This window comes from Triturus cristatus, chromosome 11, assembly GCF_964204655.1.
Source record: "Triturus cristatus chromosome 11, aTriCri1.1, whole genome shotgun sequence".
Lineage (NCBI taxonomy): Eukaryota > Metazoa > Chordata > Amphibia > Caudata > Salamandridae > Triturus > Triturus cristatus.
The window spans coordinates 382,544,255-382,566,893 of NC_140594.1; the positions used below are offsets into that span (position 1 = coordinate 382,544,255).

Sequence of the window (22,639 nt, forward strand, 5' to 3'; positions counted from 1 at the left end):
GCCTCAAAGCCCTCCTAGTCTGTGCTTTCAGGCCCATTCCACGCCAGTGGGAGGCAGAGTTCGCCATCACCTGCTCCACTGGCGTTCCATCACATCGGACAGGTGGGTGCTGCAAATCGTTCGAAGGGGCTACTCCCTCCCCTTCAAGGCGACCCCTCCAGCCATGCCACCGCAGTACCACCGCATGTCGGGGGATCACTTGAAACTTCTACAGGAGGAAGTTACGGCCCTCTTGGCCAAGGGGGCCATCGAGCGCGTTCCTGGTCCAGAAGTAGGTCGTGGTTGTTATTCCCACTACTTTCTGGTTCCAAAGAAGGGCAAAGGGGGCCTATGCCCTATCTTGGACCTCTGGAGCGTCAACGCCTTCCTCCGCAAGGAGAAGTTCAAGATGCTCACCTTAGCTCAGGTTCTGGCTGCCCTAGACCCTGGAGACTGGATGGTAGTGTTGGACTTGCAGGACACTTATTTCCACATCCCCGTCCTGCCAGCCCACCGGCGTTACCTGCAGTTCACAGTGGGCCAGGAGCATTTTCAGTTTACCATGCTCCCCTTCGGCCTCACCAGTGCCCTTCGGGTGTTCACGAAAGTGATGACGGTGGTCGCAGCTCATCTGTGCAGATTGGGGGTTCCAGTCTTCCCCTATCTCGACGACTGGTTTTTGAAGGCGGGCTCGCCCCAGGCAGTCGTCTCCCACCTCCAGACTACGTCCGACCTCCTGCATTTGCTGGGGTTCTCCATCAATGTGCCGAAGTCGCATCTGAGTCCCTCCCAGAAGCTCCTCTTTATCGGAGTGGTTCTGGACTCGGTGCAGTTCCGGGATTATCCTCCGGAACAGCGGGTCTGGGATATTCAGGCTCTGATTCCCATCTTTCGGCCTCTATCCCGGGTTTCGGTCAGGTTGGTGCTGCGGCTTCTGGGTCTGATGGCCTACTGCATCCTGTTGGTGCATCATGCCAGATGGCGAATGCGGGCTCTGCAGTGGGACCTGAAGTTTCAGTGGGCCCAGCATCGAGGCAACCTGTCCGACCACGTCCTGATCTCAGAGGGCACTGCAAGACAGTTGCAGTGGTGGCTTACGGACCGTGATTGGGTCAGGGCAGATCCCTCTCCCTACCCCAACCGGAGCATGTAGTGGTGATGGATGCGTCCCTCCTGGGATGGGGGGGTCACATGGGAGAGGCGGAGATCAGAGGCCTCTGGTCTCCGGCGGAGTCCCGGCTCCATATCAACCTTCTGGAGCTGCGGGCGATCCGACTTGCACTGAAGGCATTCCTTCCCTCTGTCCGGGGAAGTGTGGTGCAGGTGTTCACGGACAACACCACCGCCATGTGGTATTGCAACAAACAGGGCGGGGTGGGGTCGTGGACCCTCTGTCAGGAGGCTCTGCGCCTCTGGACATGGCTGGAACATCAGGGCATCACCCTGGTGGTTCAACATCTGGCGGGCTCTCTGAACGCCAGAGCAGACAAACTCAGCCGCCGGTGCATGATGGATCACGAATGGCGTCTAAACTTGGACGTGGCGCAAGGCCTCTTTCGGCAGTGGGGAGCGCCTTGGTTAGATCTATTCGCCACCGAAGAGAACGTGCAATGTCAGCAGTTCTGCACGTTGGAGTTTCCAAGGCGGCACTCGCTCGGGACGCCTTTTGTCGCGAGTGGAGTTGCGGTCTGTTGTACGCCTTTCCGCCTATACCACTTCTGCCCAGAGTGCTGAAGAAGATCAGGCGCGACCGGGCCCAAGTCATCTTAGTGGCTCCGGATTGGGCACGAAGGTACTGGGATCCCGAGCTACTCAGTCTGTCAATCGATCCCCCGATACGACTGCCTCTTCAGGAGGACCTTCTGTCACAGCAGCAGGAGACGGTCCTCCACCCGAACCTGTCCAGTCTCCACCTCCATCCATGGAGATTGAGCGGCCACAGTTGATGCCATTTGACTTGCCTCCTGAAGACTGTGATTTGATTCTGGCAGCCAGGCGTCCCTCCACAAAATTCGGTATACGCCTGCAGGTGGTACAAATTTGTGTCATGGTGCACAGCAAAGGCTGTGGATCCCCTTTCCGCTCCTCTTTCTGAGGTTCTCCTCTTTCTTCTTTCTTTGGCCCAGCAGGGCTCTGCTCTGGGCACCCTAAAAGGTTATCTCTCTGCTATTTCTGCTTTCTTACGGCTTCCTGATCAGCCTTCTCTTTTAAAATCACCTGTTGTTTCTCGCTTCTTTAAGGGCATTACTCACAAGTTTCCTCCTGTCCCTTTCGTAATGCCTCAGTGGGATTTGAATCTGGTCTTGACGTTTCTGATCTGCGCTCCCTTTGAGCCACTTCATAATTGTCCCCTTCGTCTATTGACGCTTAAGACTGCTTTCCTGGTAGCCATCACCTCTGCTAGAAGGGTGAGTGAGCTCCAGGCTCTTTCTTCTAAGCCTCCTTTTCTTTCTATCCATCCGGACAAAGTTGTTCTCAGGACTCGTCCTTCCTTTCTCCCTAAAGTGGTAACTACCTTTCACATCGGGCAGTCTGTTACGTTGCCCACCTTCTTTCCGCCTCCGCATCTTTCGAAAGAGGAATAGAGGCTCCACTGTCTGGACCCAAAACGGGCGCTGTCCTTTTATTTGGACCCCACCAAGCAGTTCCGGGTGGACGACCAACTCTTTGTTGGCCACGTGGGCGCTTAGAAGGGACGGGCGGTGCACAAGCAGACCATCTCTCGGTGGGTCGTTTTGTGTATCAAAGCTTTTTACTCCTTGGCTAAAAAGGAACCTCCTGTAGGGCTGAGGGCGCATTCCACTCGGGCCACAGCGGCGACAACTGCCCTGGGCAGGGAAGTCCCCTTGCAGGACATCTGTCAGGCAGCAACGTGGGCCTCGCTGCACATGTTTGCTAAACATTATTGCCTGGACAGCCAAGTCCGGAGAGACGGCTTCTTTGGCCGTTCTGTTCTCCAGGACTTTCTGGTGTGATCTTGGTTCGCAGACCCACCACTGGGGTTGGTATTGCTGGGGTATCTATTCTAAGGTGAGGAATCTAACTAACGTGTTTCTTTCAGATGAACAAGTTACTTACCTTCGGTAACGATATATCTGTAAGAAACATTAGTTAGTTAGATTCCTCACGACCCACCGATCCTCCCCGTTCTGCGAACCGATATCTAGGGTTGAGGTTATCCCTTTCAGGGCCCTAGAATTTTTTGGCACCAGTGTCAGTCTTTTGCATGGCTCTGCGTTCCTGGCGCGGAAAGCTATGTACAAGAACTGACGTCAGTGCGCGAGGGCGGCGTCTAAGTACTCCGACGACGACGTCCCGGCGCACGATGCCGACGACGGACGCGGAGCCGCAGACGACGCCTAGCGACGCGCAAGGGTATTGCTGACGAAAAATCTTTCCGGATCCAGCCTGACGCCTGGGGATATTCTAAGGTGAGGATACACAGATATATCGTTACCGAAGGTAAGTAACTTGTTCATCAAGTCCGAGGTAAATATCATTAAATCATCGGTGTATAACGCCACCTTCTTGTCCCAGTATCTGAATTTAAAGGAGGGTATATTTGGATGTATTCTAATCTTTTCAGCCAACGGCTCGATATATAAATTAAATAACATTGGATATAGCGGACAACCCTGGCGGGTACCTCTCTGAATTTTAACTGGGGCAGATAGGTTGCCGTTCACTGAAATTCTAGCTGTAGGAGCTTTATAAATCAAAGAGATTGACCTACAATTTTTTTTCTCCTAGAGTACTATCTTTTAATATATATTTTAAATAGGCCCAGTTTACTCTATCAAATGCCTTCATGGCATCTATTGTTATTATGGCTAGGGGGATTTTGTATAGAGTTGCTACATCAATTGCTCCAATCAAATTGCAAGTAAGATTACTTATTCCTCTCCCTCTAACAAAACCCTTTTGATCTCTGTGAAGTAAACCCTCTGCTACTCCATTCAGCCTCTCTGCCAATATTTTTGTAAAGATCTTATCATCAATATTGAGCAGCGAAATAGGCCGATATGAGTCACATGAGCGTTGTGATTTAGAAGGTTTGAGGATTAACGCTACCGTTGCTTTATTCCAGGAGGGTGGTATATCTCCCCCTTCTTCAGAAATATGGGAGAATAGTGTCAACATGACAGGAATAAGAGCTTCTCTTAAAGCTTTATATAATTACGCAGGCAGTCCATCTGGGCCTGCGGCTTTCCCAGGTTTACCTGACACTATAGCTTTCCTAATCTCAACACTTGATATTGGCATGTCCATATTCCGAGATTTATCTTCAGAAATTCTATTCGGGGACGTCTGACCCAACCAATTTTTTATTTCCCCTTCTTGGACAGTTATGTCTTCATGGTAGACTTTTTCAAAGTGTGACTGAAAGGCTTTTTCAATATTCTCTGGGTTCTTAAGTATATTCCCCGTAACAGCCGAGTTTAACTCATTAATGGTGCTTCTTGCCAGATCTTGTTTAGTCTTCTGTGCCAGAAGCTTCCCGCAGCTCTCCCCGTATTCAAAATGAGCTAACTTACTGGCTTGCCATTTCTTTTTCAGCCTTGAATCGAGGACAGCCGCCAAGTCTGATTTAAGGGACTCTAGCTTTGCTGACATGTCTCCGTCCAAAGGATTACTCTGATGTGTAATGAGGTATTTCTCTTTTTCCTGTATTTCTCTTTCTATTCCCTCAACCTCTTTTTTATACCTTTTATGTCTAGCAGATTGTATAGAGGTTATTAGACCCCTTAGATAAGCTTTGTACGCGTCCCAAACCTCTTGTATCGGGGCGGTACCCAAGTTCATTTGAAAAAAGGCCTCTGATTCCATTACTAATTTCTCAGTTATGTCTTCCTCCAAAAGAATGGCATGCTCTAGTGTCCATCTCCTGGATGTCGGTCTAATCGGAAACTCGAGTGTTAATGTCACTGCTAAATGGTCAGAAAGATGTTCCCCCACATGTTTAACATCCTGAACCCAATTTTTAAAAATGGCACTCAACAGGAAGTAGTCTAATCTAGACTTATGCCCGTATTTTTATTGTGGAAGGTATAGCCTCTTCTATTACCCATTTTAGTCCTCCACACATTATACCAGGCTAGCTGTTTCATCGCATTTTTGACTAGTGCTCTCATTTTAGGGTTTCAAATGGATCTACTCCTTTGTAATTTATCTAATGTGTGATCTAACACCCCATTAAAATCTCCGGCCAATATTAACGGGTCCGGATAATTTAACAATTCAGACAATAAATTCTTAAAAGGGGCTGTATCGTCTATGTTTGGGCCATAGTAACCTGCTACTGTGAACTTGAACCCATGACATTTGATTTTGGCTATGACCCATCTCCCCATCCTATCCACCGTGCTAGCCTCTAAGGAGATAGCTGAGTTTAAAAAAAATAATTATTGCAACTCCCTTAGTTGAGAGTAGTTGTGTTGTACAAATCACGTCTTGAATTCACTTCATGGGTTTACATAAAGATTTTAACTCATTTTCTGAAAGATGTGTCTCCTGTAATATAAGAACCTTTTCCGAAGTGTCTCTTAAGTATTGAAAGATTTTTTGTCTCCTGTAATTTGTTCTTTGACCATTTAAGTTCCAAGAAAGCACCTTTAATCTAAAATTCTGATTCTCTATTGAACAAATCATCTCTCCGTTATCATCTCTAAATAAAGCATTCTACTCCGGCGATTCGGACATTTTGTTTTATTTTTTCCCACTGCTCCCCACCCTGTGCTCCCCCCCCTCACCTCCCCTAGTGAAACCTTCCCTTGAGGACCCTTCTTTTTCCTTTCCATGGCCCCTACCTAGGCCTATGGGACTTCCCCCTCAGGTCAGGAGCTTAATACTGATTTACAAACTATTCATACCCCGGGAGATACTATTTTTTGGTTCCTGTTCCCTCTGGCCCCCCTGATATGGACTGTAAAAAATTCTCAGCATCTTCCACTCGTCTAAATACCTGCATTTTGTTGTTGTGCATTACCTTCAATGATGCTGGCAATTTTAGTTGTGCTGTGGCCCCCATTTCTTTAGGGGATCAAGTAGTTTCCCCAACTCCCATTGCCTAGAAGCTGTGGTCGTAGAAACGTCTGATCGTATTTGGAACGCTTCATCCTCTGCAAGTAGAGAATTTAATTTAAGTGCTTTGTTGAGAATTCCCTCTTTTAAACTGTATGTTAAAAAATGCACTGAGATTTTTCTGGGTCTCGTTTTGTTGGGGTTGAGTCTAAAACGGTCTCTATGTACTCTTTGTATATCGGCCACAAGTACCTCCTCTGACCATTCAATACTAGTGGCCTGCTTTATTAACTTCACTGCAAACTCTTTTAGTTTGTTCCCCTCCACCCCTTCCAGGAACCTTGAGTAAGCAGATGTTGGTCCTCCTCTGTGAGTTCTCTAAAGACTCTCGTTTATCTTGCATCTCCAACCCTTTCTCTTTCAGTGTAGCTATATGCCTTGTGTTATCTTTCGTCTCTGATGCTAGTTCAGCTACAGTAAATTCAAGTGCCCTAGTTCTAACAGCAAGTGAGTGCAACTTAACTTCTAGTTTTTCACATGAGCTTTTAATATCCATTTGGCTACCTTCTGAAACCAAAAACCTACCTCTCACTTCCTCAGCTAGTGCTTGTAGTAAATCACACATTGAATGTGACTGCGAGTCTTTAGTAGTATCTCCGGCCTGCCCTTGCAGCGCATCAGGCTCCTCTAAGATGTCCCTGGTGGTTTTAGCTTGCTTTTTAGCTGAGGATGTCTGCAGTTCTACTACCTTTCCAAGACTGCCTTGGACTCTCTGTTCCAATGTTACTAATGCTTTATCTGTCATTTCTGAACATTGTAAGGTATTTTTTTCCTGCGATCCTCCTTTATCCATAAGTAAATCAAACCTATTAGATGTGGGAATGCTGTTCAAGGAGTTTAGAGACTCACTAGCATCGTGCATAGAGGTCTCAGTTACTGGTTTTAGTATTAGTGTGGTAGGAGAAATTTTAAAATAGTTTCTTAGAGAAGGCGTTAATTTAGGGGTCTGTTAAAACGATGGTGCACTCTTTTTTTTGCAAGACACCCTATGTTTGAACGCCCCTGAATCTTTTTTATTTGATTTATTTTGTAGTGGGGGCTTCTTTAGATTTTTGAGTTGCACTACCCCTCTGTTTTGTATAGCTTCACTGTCCTGTGAGCCCAGCATATGCAAACTCGACTTTGAACTCCTTAAAGAATATCTGGACTGTACCCACCCTGTATCTGGTAACCTACAATCGAGGTTTACTCTTGTAGCGCTCTGCTCCTCTGCCTTTCCTCTCCTTCTCACATGAGAGGTCTCTTACAGACTTTCCAGCTCTCTCTCCTTACCCTCCTCCTGCTGCCGCTGCCTCCACTGACTTCTATTCAGGCTCTGGGACAAACTCTGTGATTGCAACCCCTCCAACGCCATGACTCAGCTGGTTCTGTCTCTACCTCCACCTCTCCCGCTCTGGAAGCTCTGGAAGGGGAGCCTTGCCACAGCTCTCCGCCCGCGGCGCAGTTCGTTTGCTGCGCGGGACCAAAGCGGTTCCCAACCCGCATGAACGTCCCGCGGCCTCTCCAAAGACCTTCCGCTTCGAACTTCCCGAAACGCCCAGAGCCGCTGACTCCGCCACTCTACGTCGAGTCCCCACACAGTCTCCACCATGCTACCGCCAGGCAGCCAGAACAACCACGTCAGGAGGCATGCAAAATCACGCAGGTAACGCGAGTAACATCGTGAGTGATAATTAAACAAACAGTCCCGGATTTTAATTGTGCAGCATATTCTACTTTAGTCCATACCTTCCGGGGGGATTATAACTTCATTTATCTCCGGATGTATATTTTTAGCGCATTTTTACTCCCGACCTGCGGGAGCCTCCGCTACTCCCCGGCCGCCATGTTCTACAAGCGCCTCCAGTCTCCACCTCCTTGCATGGAGATTGAGCTGCAGCAGTTGACAGCTTTCGACCTTCTTCCCGAAGTCTGTAACATCATCTTGGCAGCCAGGCGTCCCTCCACTAAAACTGTATACGCCTGTAGATGGAACACATTTGTGGCACGGTGCACAGCTCTTCGTTCGATCTTTGGCCCAGCAGGGCTCTGCTCTGGGCATCCTTAAAGGTTATCTTTTGGCCATTTCGGACTTTCTTCAACTTCCTGATCAGCCTTCTTTTTTCAAGTCCCCTATTGTAAACAGATTTCTAAAGGGCATTACTCATCTCTTTCCTCCTTCTCCTTTCGTAATGCCTCAGTGGGCCTTGAATCTTGACCTCACTTATCTTATTTGTGCTCCCTTTGAGCCATTACATAATTGTCCTCTTCGTCTCCTTACTTTAAATACTGCTTTCCTACTTGCCATCACATCGGCACGCAGGGTGAGTGAGCTTCAGGCTCTTTCTTCTAAACCTCCCTTTCTTGATGTCCATCTGGACAAAAGTGGTCCTTCATACTAGGCCTTCTTTTCTGCCCAAAGTGGTTACCTCTTTCCACATAGGCCAGACCATCACATTGTCCACTTTCTTACTGCCTCTGCACCCTTTCAAAGAGGAGGAGAGACCGTCTGGACCCAAAACGTGCACTGTCCTTCAACCTTGACCACACTAAAGACTTCCGGGTGGATGATCAACTCTTCGTGGGTTATATGGGCGCCAAGAAAGGTCGGGCAGTGCCCCAAAGTACCATCTCTCAATGGGTTGTCTTATGCATTTAGATCTGTTATTCTTTTCCAAAAAAGGAAACTGGTAGGACTGCATACCCACTCTACCAGGGCGACGGCATTCTCTACTGCTTTGGGACATGGAGTTCTGTTAGTTGACATCTGCCAGGCAGCCACGTGTGCCTCCCTGCACACGTTCACAAAACATTACTGCCTGGACAGCTTTTTCATCCGTTCTGTTCTTCAGGACTTCCTGGTGTGAACTTAGTTCGCAGACCCACCACCGGGGTTGGCATTGCTGGGCGATCTATTCTAAGGTATGGAACCTATTACTATTGTCTCTTTCAGATGAACATGTTACTTACCTTCGGTAACGATGTATCTGTAAGAGACGTATGTAGTTATAGATTCCTTACTGCCCCACCCATCATCCCCGTTCCGCGAAGTGACTTCTAGGGACATGTCTAAGTAGGCATCGCAATATCATCCCCGCGACCACGACACCGACGATGGATGCGGAGTCGACCGACGCCACCTACCGACGCGCAGGGGTAATGCTATGAGAAAATTTCTCCAGATCCAGTCTGACGCCTGGATGTAAATCTAAGGTAAGGAATCTATAACTACATATGTCTCTTATACATACATCATTACCCAAGGTAAGTAACTTGTTTTCAAGGGCCTGTGTGCCTGCTCTAATGCATGCTCAGATGTGTTGGCGTCATTAGGGGTCGGCGTGTCCACCACTGTGTTATGGTCGCTTTGCAGCTCACTCAGAATCGCAACCCAGTTTTTTGCTATTGGGGTCCTACGAATGCCCACTGTGTCCTCCCGATGTAGTGCAATGCTTTCTGCTTTAGCCCATGTCAGCAGCCACCACCTCCAAGCCAGTTTCTGAGGGGGTTCAGGAGACTTCCATCTTTTAGTGATCAGCTGCTTTGCTACTGCCATTCCAAGATCTATGAAGCAGGAAGTCACCCTGTGCTTTTTGCTTCTTCGGTAGAGGTGTAGGCTATAGGTCTCCCATTCAAAGGGAACGGTGCGCTCCATTCAACGAGAGAGGGTGTCTGCCACTGTACTCCAGTATCCCCGGAGGCATGGACATCCCTACAAAATGTGCATCAGGTCTGCATCTGTAAGGTGGCAGCGAAGGCAAGTGGCGTCTACACAATTGAATCAGAGTTTGAATTTGGCTGGGGTGAGATATGCTTTCTGCGAGACGTAGTACTGTATCTGGTGGAAGCACACATTCCTGGGCCCATTCAGTGTCTGTGAGTGGGCAGTTAAGGTCCCCCTCACAGTGATGCATCAATGGTGCCAGTGTGATTGCTGTATACTATCTAAGGGAAACAGCAAGCCACCGCTTGAGGTGTCTCGCTCCATCACGTGCAAGTACTGGATTGCGAGATGTGTTGGGGCTCGTTGGTCATGTCTCCCCATTTGATGGCTAGGGTTGCTAAAAGTAAACAATGCAGCAGGATTGGCCTGGGTGCAACCCGTCTTCCTCGATTAGTGTGGCATATGGTATTAGGATGCCCTCCCGATACAGATCTCTCATGTCATGATTGATTGATTTCCTGATTGCCCGCATCCTGCCAGCTGCACAGTTCAGTTGTCCTAGTAATCGCGGGCCCCCTAGGCGTGCCCTGCAGCGGCAGAGCTGTCGCATATGGTTTCATGCGCCAGGCTCCTTCGATAACATCTGTACGCCTTAATGAGCAGTAGGGGTGCTGTTGGCTTCATCTTCGCACAAGGGTGGAACAGGTTAACCAGGGCAGTGAGTGACGAGGACGGCGAGGTGGTAGCTATGTCATGTAGATGGCAGTTGGCCAGCCACCTGGCCACTCATTGCAGCTGCGCCGCGAGATGATATTGCTCCATATTTGGTGTGGCTATCCCTCTTTGATCTGTCTGCAGGTAGAGTTTTTTGATAGCTACCCAGCATCTGTGCTTTCTCCCCAAAATTGACATGGTAAGTACTTGGGTACTTCCACAATTAGCTACCGGTGTACCCTTATAGGTCCCTAGTATATGGTACTAAGGTACCCAGGCATAGGTACACCAGGGGTCGTCCATGGGCTGCAGCATATATTGTGTCACCCATGAGAGTCCACTTAAACTGTGACTATAGGCGTGCCATTGTAGCCTGTGTGAGTTGGTGCTTGCACCTCTCCCAACAGATATCAGTTTCCTTATATCTGAGGTCACCGCACTTAAAACCTATGGCAGGTTCTTCAGTCTTGAAGGCAGGGTGCTTCGTTTCAAGTTCAGGGTGCTCTTGCATGAGCAGGACACCCCTACAAACCCCGGAGTCGATTTGCCAGGCTTTGCAAATGCGGTCAGCCAGTTTAAGACATATAGTGGACTTCAGTCATTATGAGATGTCTAACTATATATTGGCTGCACCGAACCCAGTCATGTTTGGTATCATACCCCAAAACCGATTCCAGTGTTGTGAAATAGGATCCCATGTACTGGAATTGCTTTCCTTCTTTCCTTTTGCATGTCCAAACTCCCAGCATCCTAGAAAGTTGTCAGTGTGTTTTGCTTTCCTCCAGATGTTACCCTTCTTACTTTTACTCACCTCTAGTGTCTGTCTTTTTTTCCTGCAGCTATGAGCTACGTGTCATTGTCTGGAACACAGAGGATGTAGTTCTACAGGACACGAACATCTCTGGAACTAAGATGAGCGACATCTATGTGAAAGGGTAAATAGAAATCCAGTTCAGACAGGAAATGTCTCTAAAATAATAAGCTGTACTTAAAAGTCATGCACTACTGCACAGTGTTGTTAATACACCACAATCCTGACATTTGGTATCCACTGCTATTTCTTAGCTGGGGTGCACACGCAGCAGTGCATGAGACGTGCACAGATATGTAAGGTACCTGAATACTGCCCTGAAGTGACCCCACTACTCCATAACTGGGACCCGCACACAGCTCTAAAATATGACCTTTGGTAACCCCGTCAATTGCAGTCTGGGATCGACATGCGGCCACGCTGACGGTCCATGATTATCACCTGCAGCGCCTGCTATCCCAGCACTGGTAGTACCCAGATCAGCACAAGGCCTACCAATGCACCACGGTCCTGATCTGCAGCTACCGATATATGCCGTTACTGGGACCTACTCACCGCCCTGTCAGTGCACCCCAGTCCCGACCTACCCCACCCATGCTGTTTGTTCCAGTACTGGCGCTACCACAACATCTGCGCCTCAGTCTTGACATGCAGCAGAAGCACTCCTTGCCATTCCAGTACTTAAACCCAAATAATATCGGCCAATCTACCGCCGTTCTATCACTGAAGTACATTCAACTCATTTTTACAACATCGAGTTCTCCTGCTTAAACGTGCAGTCATCCTATACATTAAAACGTATAATGAATTTCATTGGGGGAATTCCAACTCATTCAATATTTAAGAAGTGATTAGGAAGCCATACTAAATGCTAAATAATGTGAGCCTTTAATCAGTGTGACAAGTGGATAAATGCAGGGCATTATTTTTACAAACATGTTTTGTCTTTCTGCCAAATTAAAAGTTTAAAAATAGTTGCCCGATTCTGGACAAATGCCTGTGTGCCTTGTATCAAACAGATGTGTAGAGTAAATATGTAAAAAGTAATTGTAAATTGTACTGCCTAGCACTGTCCCAATTACATGTTCCAGTCTACGCCTGAGCATATTTACAAGGGGATAGCACCACCAGATATTACTTTTAGCGACGTTCTTGTGGCGATATACCCCTCTCTCTATGTACAAAGCGGCGTTAAGCCACTTTTTGTGGCTTAATGCAACTTTGTAAATAAGGCCCCTTTGCACGCATCTCTTAGCTTGAAAGGGGTGTGCAATGAGTGTTGCTGTGGGTGTTTCGCCTTAACACCCATTGCTTTTGAAGTTGCCCCAGATTTACAAGGAGATGTAAATTTGAGGCAGGGGCAAAAACTAACAGCATGCAAGAGCAATGCAATTTGATCTGGGGTTGCTGAGCAGGCTGCCACAATCCTTTCAGGTCTCAGTACCTCCACAGGCGCACAGGTGCATCTCCACAAGCTCGTCAGCTCAATGGAGCCTTTTCAAACAGGAAGGGGTGGGAGCACACTGCTTCACCTCCCAGCACAGTTCGCCTCTTAGCATTATGGTAAATGCAGTTTATGTTACATGCTTACTTGAATATTCCCTAGAGTATTCCACCAAAGTTGGTGCCGGTTAGTGCTGTAAATCTCTAGACACGTGTTTCTGGATATCATCCGTCATCAGAAGAGATAAAAACAAATTTAATCTGGGGTTGCTGAGCAGGCTGCCACAATCCTTTCAGGTCTCAGTACCTCCACAGGCTCACAGGTGCATCTCCACCAGCTCGTCAGCTCAATGGCTCATGGGAGCCTTTTCAAACACTAAGGGGTGGAAGCACACTGCTTCACCTCCCAGCACAGTTCGCCCCTTGGCATTATGGTAAATGAAGTTCGTGTTACATGCTTACTTGAATATTCCCTGGAGTATTCCACCAAAGTTGGTGCAGGTTAGTGCTGTAAATCTCTAGACACGTGTTTCTGGATATCATCCGTCATAAGTAGAGATAAATTATAAATAAATTATCCCACCAACTCCCTACATCTCTGAAATGGACCGACAGTGAAACAGTTGCCAATCGTGTGCTTTTGATACATATCGTGCATGTAGTCAAAGTGGGTTAAAGTTAACTGCTTCAGGATAGTTGATATGCCCATTGGTGAGAGGGTAGATGTGTCAGTATAACTGAATGGATTTACTGTTGAAGTGGTAGAGTATAAATCTGTGTTGTGCTCATGATGGTGCCAGGAGAGGCCAATGGAATTTCCACAGTTAAATAACCAGATCCCACACCATCCTACTGGTTGGGTCTACGATATCAACAAATATCGAAAAAGCAAACTTGACACCATCAGCCCCTTGGCCAAGATGCATTCAAGTCAAGCAGCCTGCTTGGCCTACCTGCCGGCCGGGGGTGGTCAAGACTTCTTACCTGCCGGAAGCTTAGAGACACCCCAGCTACCCATCTCTCTCATCCCGACTGGCATCGGCCATCGTCCAAGAAGGCACAATGATGATATACACAAAGACTCTAGATTCACAGGGCAAGATAGGAGTAACACCAAGATGTAAACCATATGTCAAGGTCTCAGGTAGCATTGAGACATTCTTGGAGGGTGACATGGCAGAGTTGGAGACCGAGGAACAGTGATACCTGATGCCACTTGTTGACGTCAGCTCTAGAGGGGACCACTGACTCTTCCTCACCGGCACTCTGGTTATATGGAGAAGTTTGCTCCAAAGAAACTGAAGAATCTCCTGCACAGCTGTCTGGAAGAACTGGCCGCTTGGAGAAGCATAAAGAGATTTACTCTGGTTCGAAGGAATGAGGGCGATGGAGAGCCTCCCCCAGTCACTTCACGTATATGTGAGAGCTACCAGAAAGGGGAGCCATACCAAATTCCCTCTCAACAAGGAGTTCATTCTAAGGCCAGAAATGAAACCCTAGCCCTTTAAGTACATAGGCGAATTTGCTCTTTGGGAGATTAAAAAAGTTTCTCACCATCACGGAACTTTATAGTAGAAAGGGGATAGTACCAAACACTCGTATGCTAAATGAACACAGGATTTTTAAGGGGAATATTACTTTTCTCATAGTTGTTAGTGGCGCAGAGGGAGGTCACTTAAGAGAAAACTAATTCTTCTATTAATCTAGTATTTTTTAACATAATGTTTTAACAAAGTAGAGGTAAATACAAAGAAATGAATAGTGTAGATGAGAAAGAGTCTGAGAGGGAAAAAGAAAGAAAAATGTACGTTTTGGGATTGGAGATTTTATTGTTGCTTTCTGTGTGTTTTATAGCTGATTTAATTTACAGATGTTTATGGATCTGAAGATGTCAGACCTTGTTTTATGGCCACAGAACAGACAAGGGCTACTGGCTCAAACTGTGGTACTTGAGGTCATTTATCATTCGTTTTGTGGGGCCCATTCTACTCTGGCTCTGCAAATTGGGTAAGAACAACTCTTTTCGCATTTGACTCTCTGGGTAGCGAGAGGAGGCACTTATAGGCTTCTAAGGTAGTTGGTGTTGGGGGACATGAGGCCAGAATTAAAAAATAAGCCAACAGATACAATAATTTCATTGTCCAGCCCAGTGCTTGTCTTTGAGAAAAAAAATACTTAAATGATAGAGACTTCTAGCTGCGGATTCCTTACCTTTGAATTACCGTGTGACTTTGTACTCTTCGTTTTTTCCATGTCAGAAGCGCAGAGCACAAATAAAATCAGTCCGTAAAGAGGGGAGGCATGGGTTGATCTATAAGGAATCTGCAGCTAGATAGAATGTATACCATATAATGCATTACTAAAGGTAAGTAACTTGTTCATCTGATAGAGACTTCTAGCTGCAGATTCCTTACCTTTGAATTAGATACCCAAGCCATACCATCCCAGTGGTGGGTTGCAGACCAATACCGGGATGGTATGGCTTTGCAGACTAATTTTGTTAAAGCTAGGTTACTCCCCTTTTCAGGGCCCTAGTTTTGCACACGATTACTTTAGTTACTTCATGGCTCTGTGCTTCTGGCGTGGAAAAAACAAAAAGTACTGACATCAGCACACCTGGGTGGTGCCTATATAGACACCGCAACATCATAACCAACACTACCAATGCCGCCGGCGTCACGCAGAGCTGAATGGAGCCACCCAACGGTGTGCGCAAGGGGTATTGCTCAGCAAAAGTTTCCGGATCCAGTCTGACGCCTGGGAAATTCAAAGGTAAGGAATCTGCAGCAAAATAGTCTCTACCAGATAATGCGTTACCGAAGGTAAGTAACTTGCTCTTTAATTGCACAGCACTACTCAATACTACACAATTCAGTCAAGCATACAGTGTGGTATGCTTGATCACGGTTCTCTCTAGGGTGACCCTAGTTGGATCTGTTCCCCAGCAAAACTAAGATAGAAGCATGAATAAGGCTCTGGGGCAGATTACGATTCCTCACCTGTCAAACGCACAATCAGTCACCATTTACTCAGGTTCTTATTCCCAGTCTTTAGTCCTTCACATTTCTTCAGCACAAGCTCAGTGGCTCAGTCCCATCCCAGGCAGAGTCCCACAGTGATCGTTTACAGCTTAATTGATGGCCGCCCAGTAAATTTGGCGTGCTCACCTGGTCTTCGAATTAAGCTGCCCTGGACGGTCTGGCATAGGTAGCCAGATTTGGGCCACATGGCAGGAACCCCAAACCTGGGCTTATACTCACAGCAAGGTCAATGCCACGCCATCCGGGGTTACTACACACAGCAATGCAGATGTAGCCCTGACCTTGGCTGATAAAAAGGGAAAGGCAGATACAACCCCAACCTGAAGGTACAGCTTGCCTCATGGCGATGAGCTGATGTATGCAAACTATAGCTGTTCTTGCCAAAAAGCGTGGTGGGACTGAGAGATCCTGTGCGGCTTGGGCTGATCCTGCCTTCCTTCTGTTAGGCAGTCTTCTAGCTGCATATTCCTTACCTTTGAATTTTCAAGGAAGAGATGGTCACTTGACCACTCCAGGAGCCCCAAGTCCTCTTCGTTGCACTCAAGGTCCTCGGGATACTCTGGAAAGAGATGCAAGAAGAGGAAGAAGTCTAAGTGGACTTCAACTACACCTTGTCTGTTGAGGACTGATGAGATGAGGGAGGAACATCGACGTTCCAGGCATGGTTCTTCGGAGCCAGGTTCAACTTCCCGCCTCCCCCCATTTCCAGGAACTGGAGCGATACCGATCAAATTAAAGAGTTTTATGAGGCCATACACTGAATATTTAGGCAGTCCGATACCTCTGGTGCACCTTTGGACCCCACTGAATCGAAGGAGGCCCCAATGGATTCTGCCCAACGGCTTTGGCCCCTGTGGGGTCTCATAGATTCGATTCCAGGTCAGCTCCAGTAGTCCCAATATGACCCTCCCCAGCACCGCCCCTGAAGTTGATGCTCCTAGTGCCGCCGGTTCTAGCCCCATTCTTATTCCCGATGACTTGGTGTTGGATTGACGTCAGTAAATGTCGACTACAGCGCAGACAAATCCCACAGGCTCGGGGTTGTTGCCTGTACATTTTGAAGAGGTTTAAGGCATGAGAGAAGAGTGGGAGGGGTCTTTGGACATTTTAGAGCCGCAGTTAGACAATGCTGGTGTGGACCTGGTCTGGTATGAGGAGCTTGCTATTGATCTGGGCGCCTCTCCAGATACTGGTATGTTCGTTCCATCTACTGTGGCAATAGAAGAGGGGGCTTCTTATGCTATGGTGGTATAGAGGGCGGCAGAGGTCCTTGGGCTGAAACTGACCTCAGTACAAGTACAAGACTAATCTATTTATTGAAGTGCTTCAACCTGGGGCTTCCTCCTCTGAACCCCTTTTGCCCTTTAATGAGGCGCTATCAGATGTCCTTCTAGGTTCATCATCCAAGCCTAGTACAGGGGCTCGTGTAAACTTGACTATGGCACACTGCCATTGCCCTGCACCTGGAGATCCAGGTTATCTCAGTCAACATCCTACTCCTGAGAGCCTGGTGGTCTAAGTCTCAACGTCCCACAGTGCTTTCCCTGCCACCCCCAACAGGGAATCCAAGAGGCGGGACGCACTTGGGAAAAATATATTTTCTTCCACCAACCTGGCATTGCGGTCAGGGAACAATGCATGCCTATCGGGTCGTTTCTCGGACACCCTTTTGGAAACAGCTGCACAAGTGCTGCCACAGGTTCCGGAGGAGGCCTAGGCTGTGCTCTGCCAGGCAGGAAAAGATGGGAGAAATGCAGCAAAGTTTACCAATAGGTGTGGTTGGATACGACTGACTCGCTGGGCAGAGCGGTTTTGTCGATGGTGGCCTGGTGGCACCACGCCTGGATGAGAACAACTGGTATCTGAAAGAAACATGTTAGTTATAGATTCCTTACCTTAGAATTACCCCCAGGCGTCAGACTGGATCCAGAACGTTTTTCCATCAGTAGTACCTCTACACGTCGAAAGGTGGCGTCGGTCGGCTCCGCGTCCGTCGTTGGCGTAGTGGTCGCCGGGATGACGTCACAGCAGCTACTTAGATGCCGCCCTCGCGCCCTGATGTCAGTTCTTTCTTTTTTTTGCGCCAACCAGCACAGATCCGGAGAGAGTAGTACCTCCAGTCACTTTTTGACTGAACTTTTTGAGCGACTTTTGTCGACGTCTTTTTTGAGTCTACGACTCCTGGTGCACATAGGGATGCCCGGCTTCAAGGCATGCGGTTCAGGTATCAGACTGATGTCGGTTATGGATCCGTGTGTGCCTCTTTTGCCTGGAGCACGATCACCACCCCAATTCGTACTCCGACTCCCAGTCCATGGCTCCGAAGGCTTTGCGGGAGCGGTCCCGAAAGCTTCTTGAGCACCGGCAGTCGGCTCCACGCCGTTCGAGGTCCCGGTTGTGAGGCAGGTCGAGGGACAGAGCCATCATCATTCTTCCAAGTCGTCGAAGTCTTCACACTCGGGGTCAGGTAAGTCGAAGCATAAGAAGAAGTCGAAGAAGCATCATCGCTCTTCGACTTCTCCCCATCCGTCGATTGACGTGATGAGGAATGCAGGCAGTGCCTCTCCCGCGGCTCCGCACACGGAACCCAAAGAGTCGACTCCGGGCTTCCCTCCCTTTCCGGGACCCGGAGCGACTCCTGCCCAGCTTTGTAAATTTTACGAGGTGATGCATACCATCTTTGGGCAGCCCGAACCCGCCGGCGCGCCTTCGGGCCCGCTGACTCGGTTGGGGGGCCTAGGCCTTCTCCGCCGACGGCTCCGGCCCGGCGCCGCAGGCCCCCCCTTGGATCCAGGCCTGGATCCCGATTGGTGCCGGTTGACCTTGTAACACCTCCACCGGCACCGCTTCCTCCGGCACTGCAACTGCCCCGACCTCCATCCTGATGTGGACCATGAGCCGGACCGGGGTCGACCGATGGCGGATCTTGCGCCGAGCAGGGTTTTTGTGCTCCTGTTCACTCCTGGTGTCCCTTTTTGGCCTGATTGGCACCCAGAGGATGAGGAGGGGGACTGGGAGGGGTCAGGTGACCCTCTGCCTGATCAGTTAGAATCTGAGCAGGACTGGAGAGAGGAACTGGGGGATGCCAGTGCTCTGGACACCTCCCCTGACCTTGGCATGTTGTCTCCTCCTGTGGTGGCTATGGGGAAGGGAACGTCATACTCAGTGGTGTTGCGTAGGGCGACCGAGGCTCTCAACCTCGAGGTTCCTATGGTGGCGGTCAGGACTAACCTCCTGACAGAAGTGCTTCAGCCATCTGCGAGCTCTTCGGAGCCCCTGCTGCATTTAATGAGGCCCTTACCGACGGTCCAGGCCCAACATGTGGGCTCCCATGGATAGGATCATTGCCCGACGCCACCGCCCGGCTCCGGGTGACCCAACTTTCCTCTCCCAACACCCCACCCCAGAGTGCTTGGTGGTCCAAGCCTCCACTTCCAAAAGCGCATTCCCTACAGCTCCACTGGAAAGGGAAGCCAAGAAGCTGGATCATCTTGGAAGGAAGATTTACTCTTCCGTCAGCTTGAGACTGCAGTCGGTAAATACTGCATGTCTATTGGGCCGTTATTCCCACTCTGTGGGGAACACAGTTGCGCAGGTGCTGCCTGTGAGAAGTTGGCCTGGTATATGTTATATGTTATATTATGTTATGTTATAGGGGTATTTGTTAAGCGCGCGGCTACTTCATGGAGTGTCCCGGCGCTATCCTGACCCCAGGACAGAAAAGATGAAGAACAGCCGGTAACAGCCAACAAGACTGCACTACTGTTGGAAAATCCAGGTCTTTAAGCTTTTTTTTAAGCTGAAGAGATCACATTCTTGTCTGAGGGTAAAAGGGAGACTATTCCATAATTAGAAAGGAGCGGCCTCCTTTGTAAGAGCGGCAACATTTAGGCACAATTGTCAACTGCTGAGATGATAATCGCAGTGTTCTGAGTGGTTTGTAGGGCTGAATTTTATTCCTAATATACGGGGCTCCAATGTTGTTGAGGGCCTTAAAAGTTAGGACCAAAGATTTAAAACAGATCATTTGTCTTACTGGTAACCAGTGCAAGGTTCTGAGATGAGGAGACATGTGTGACCTGGGTCCGACCAAAAGCACGGACCTTGTTGCCGCATTTTGTACTACCTGCAAGCGGTTCAGTAGGTAGTTCGGAAGACCCAGGTACAACACATTTACGTAGTCCAACCTTGATATAATCAGGGCCTGGACCACAGTTTTCCTATGCGAAATAGGGAGCAGAGGGAGGAAATTCCTCATCATTTTTAAAAGCCCGAAACAGGTGCCAGCAGTCGATTGAACCTGGGACTTCATGGTCATGTCGGAGTCCATCTTTCCTTCTAGATTTTTTACGGTGGAGACTGGTTTCTCTGGTGGAGATACATTTTTGGGCAACCATTGGCGCCACTCGCATCAGGAGTATGACCAAAAAAGATAATTTCCGACTTGTCGGAGTTGCAGAGCCACTGATTTTGCCTAAACCAGTCAAACACCTTAGTTAGGCAGACATTAACTTCATTACCATTAAACACCTCATCCTTCTCACAGGTGAATAGTAATTGTGTATCGTCTGTGTATGATATAATTTTTACCCCGTATTGTTCAGCTAAAGGAGCAAGAGGGGCCATATATCTATTAAACAGCGTCGGACTTAAAACGGAACCCTGTGGGACCCCTACATTCAGTGGTTGAATGGGGCTTGAGAAAGGAGGAGCCCAAACTGTTTGCTGGTGGTTGTCCAAAAAGGAAGTAAACCATCTGAGCACCGTGCCCCCAATGCCGCTCTCCCTCAATCTATGAAGGAGACGTTCATGTGGCACGGTGTCAAAGGCCGCCGACAGATCTGTTAATATCAGCACCGCCTTTCCTCCACTGTCTAGGGTGATTTTGACCGTCTCTGAAATTTCTAATAGAGCAGTTTCTGTACTGTAGTTTGCTCTAAAACCACACTGACTTGGGTGAAGTACCTGGTTGACCTCAATAAAATCAGTGATGATAGTATTTACATATTTCTCCAAAACCTTGGAGAGAAAAGGTAGAAGCGAACGTCATACCTCCTCTGTCTAGGGTGATTTTGACCGTCTCTGAAATTTCTAATAGAGCAGTTTCTGTACTGTAGTTTGCTCTAAAACCACACTGACTTGGGTGAAGTACCTGGTTGACCTCAATAAAATCAGTGATGATAGTATTTACATATTTCTCCAAAACCTTGGAGAGAAAAGGTAGAAGCGATATGGGTCGGTAATTGTTAGCTACCAAGGAATCTGCTAGTTGTTTTATATGCTGTCCACTAGTAATAGTGGGCACCTTGTACCAGTCCAAACGACCCTTATTGATGATTAGGTTAACGACAACCTTTATTGTAAGCTATCCTAGTGGTAGCTATGGAGAACAACCTTCAGGCTAAGTCTCGAAGGAATGTAAAGCAGCTTGGTTTACCAGATTATAACCTCTTGAATGACCAAATGAAAGGAGAACCACACAAGGTATATATAAAATATATGTATTTATTACTAAACACTCTCTACTAACCTCTTTATGAGATTAGAGAACAAGATACACAATATTAAAGCACTAGAACGACAGTAAATAGCACAATACACACTGGGCCCCAGGGGGAGACCAAACCATATATAAAGAAAGTAGTATAACAACCACAACTTGACTAGTCACAGTGCCTAGAGCACGTAGAATCGCTGGGACCCCAAGGAACCATCCAAGGTAGTGACACAGGGGACCCACGGGGGACGCGTGCAGTGTGAGAACACAGCCACGAGCTCCGTACAATCCTATGGGAAAGTCGCGGTTGGAATTTTAAAGATTAAGGACACTTAGGAGACGACTTTGAGCACACCCTTTCAAACTTACAAGGTTCTAAGACCAGCACCCATGTGAGCACCGGAGTAGTCGTGTTACCTAACCCAGGGAAGCCTGGTGCATAGATGTCAAATGGTGTTGGGAATCTTCGTTGTTTTCAATTTCGTAATGCTGCAAAGTGCTGCTGCCGTGAAGAGGAAAAGTGTCCGGTGTGATCCAAGCCTGGATCGGAGCTGAGAAGAACCTGAAAGCAGAGGGGACAGAGTGTGGGTCACTTGCCAGTGACCAGAGGCTCTGTAGACGAATGCCCACTGATGTCGGGTGTTTCAGGTGCGAAGAGGTGAAGCTTGACTCTGCAGCCACGGGGACCAGGAGACGTCGACGATGACCAAAGTCCACAGGCGAGCTGTCTCTCGAAGGATGTCGAGGGCTGGGGGGGTCAGTGTCCGGATTGGAGACCAACCAGCCTTGGCAACTGCAACCCACGCAGTCAGAGAAAAGATGCTTCGATGTGGACCAGCAAGGTCCTGTGGACTCCACAAGCAATGGAGAGTCAGGGCACGTCTGTAGCTACCAGGAAAGCCCACGGAAAGTTAAATTACCCTTCTCAGGGACCCACAAGTCGACAGGCCAGGGATCGCGAAGGGACCTCGAGAGGAAACACAAAATACCAGCCCACGGAACACTCGTGGAGTGTAGGCCAGTAATCTTCAGTGGAATCACTGCTCGGGTCTGGACTACAAGTAGCCCAAAGTACAGCCTCAGGGATCGCCAAAAAGCATATGCTGCTGCAAATGTGTACGATGTCCAGGGGTTCGGGTTGCACGGTCCCTACGAGGGCTGCGGGTCTCAGGTCTGCTGAGAGCACTGGTCGGCCTCAGGGAAGCTTAGGAACCTACATCCTGTGTGGCAAAATCTTTGGAGTCCTTCAGGAGCTGCGTAAACCGGTCAGATGCATCTTTGGTGCCTGCCTTGCAGGGAAGTACCTCCTTTACTCCAAGGGAGATTCTTCGGTCATTCAACGTAGTGTAGATAGTTGAAGTATTTGGTTTCTGTAGCAGAGTTTCGTCCAGGTAAATCTAAACTCCTGTAGCCAGGGGTTCCTACTTTAT

General features: G+C 48.3%; 1 protein-coding gene across 1 annotated transcript in view; it reads left to right on the plus strand.

Moving 5' to 3' along the window:
* The window catches only part of LOC146784224 (myoferlin-like), a 3,625,175-nt gene that overhangs the window by 3,086,442 nt on the left and 516,094 nt on the right, over nt 1-22,639 (plus strand). Inside the window, exon 25 of the mRNA XM_085634512.1 lies at nt 11,257-11,352. Within this exon, the coding sequence (XP_085490638.1) occupies nt 11,257-11,352 (96 nt within the window). The remainder of the gene's footprint in view (nt 1-11,256; nt 11,353-22,639) is intronic.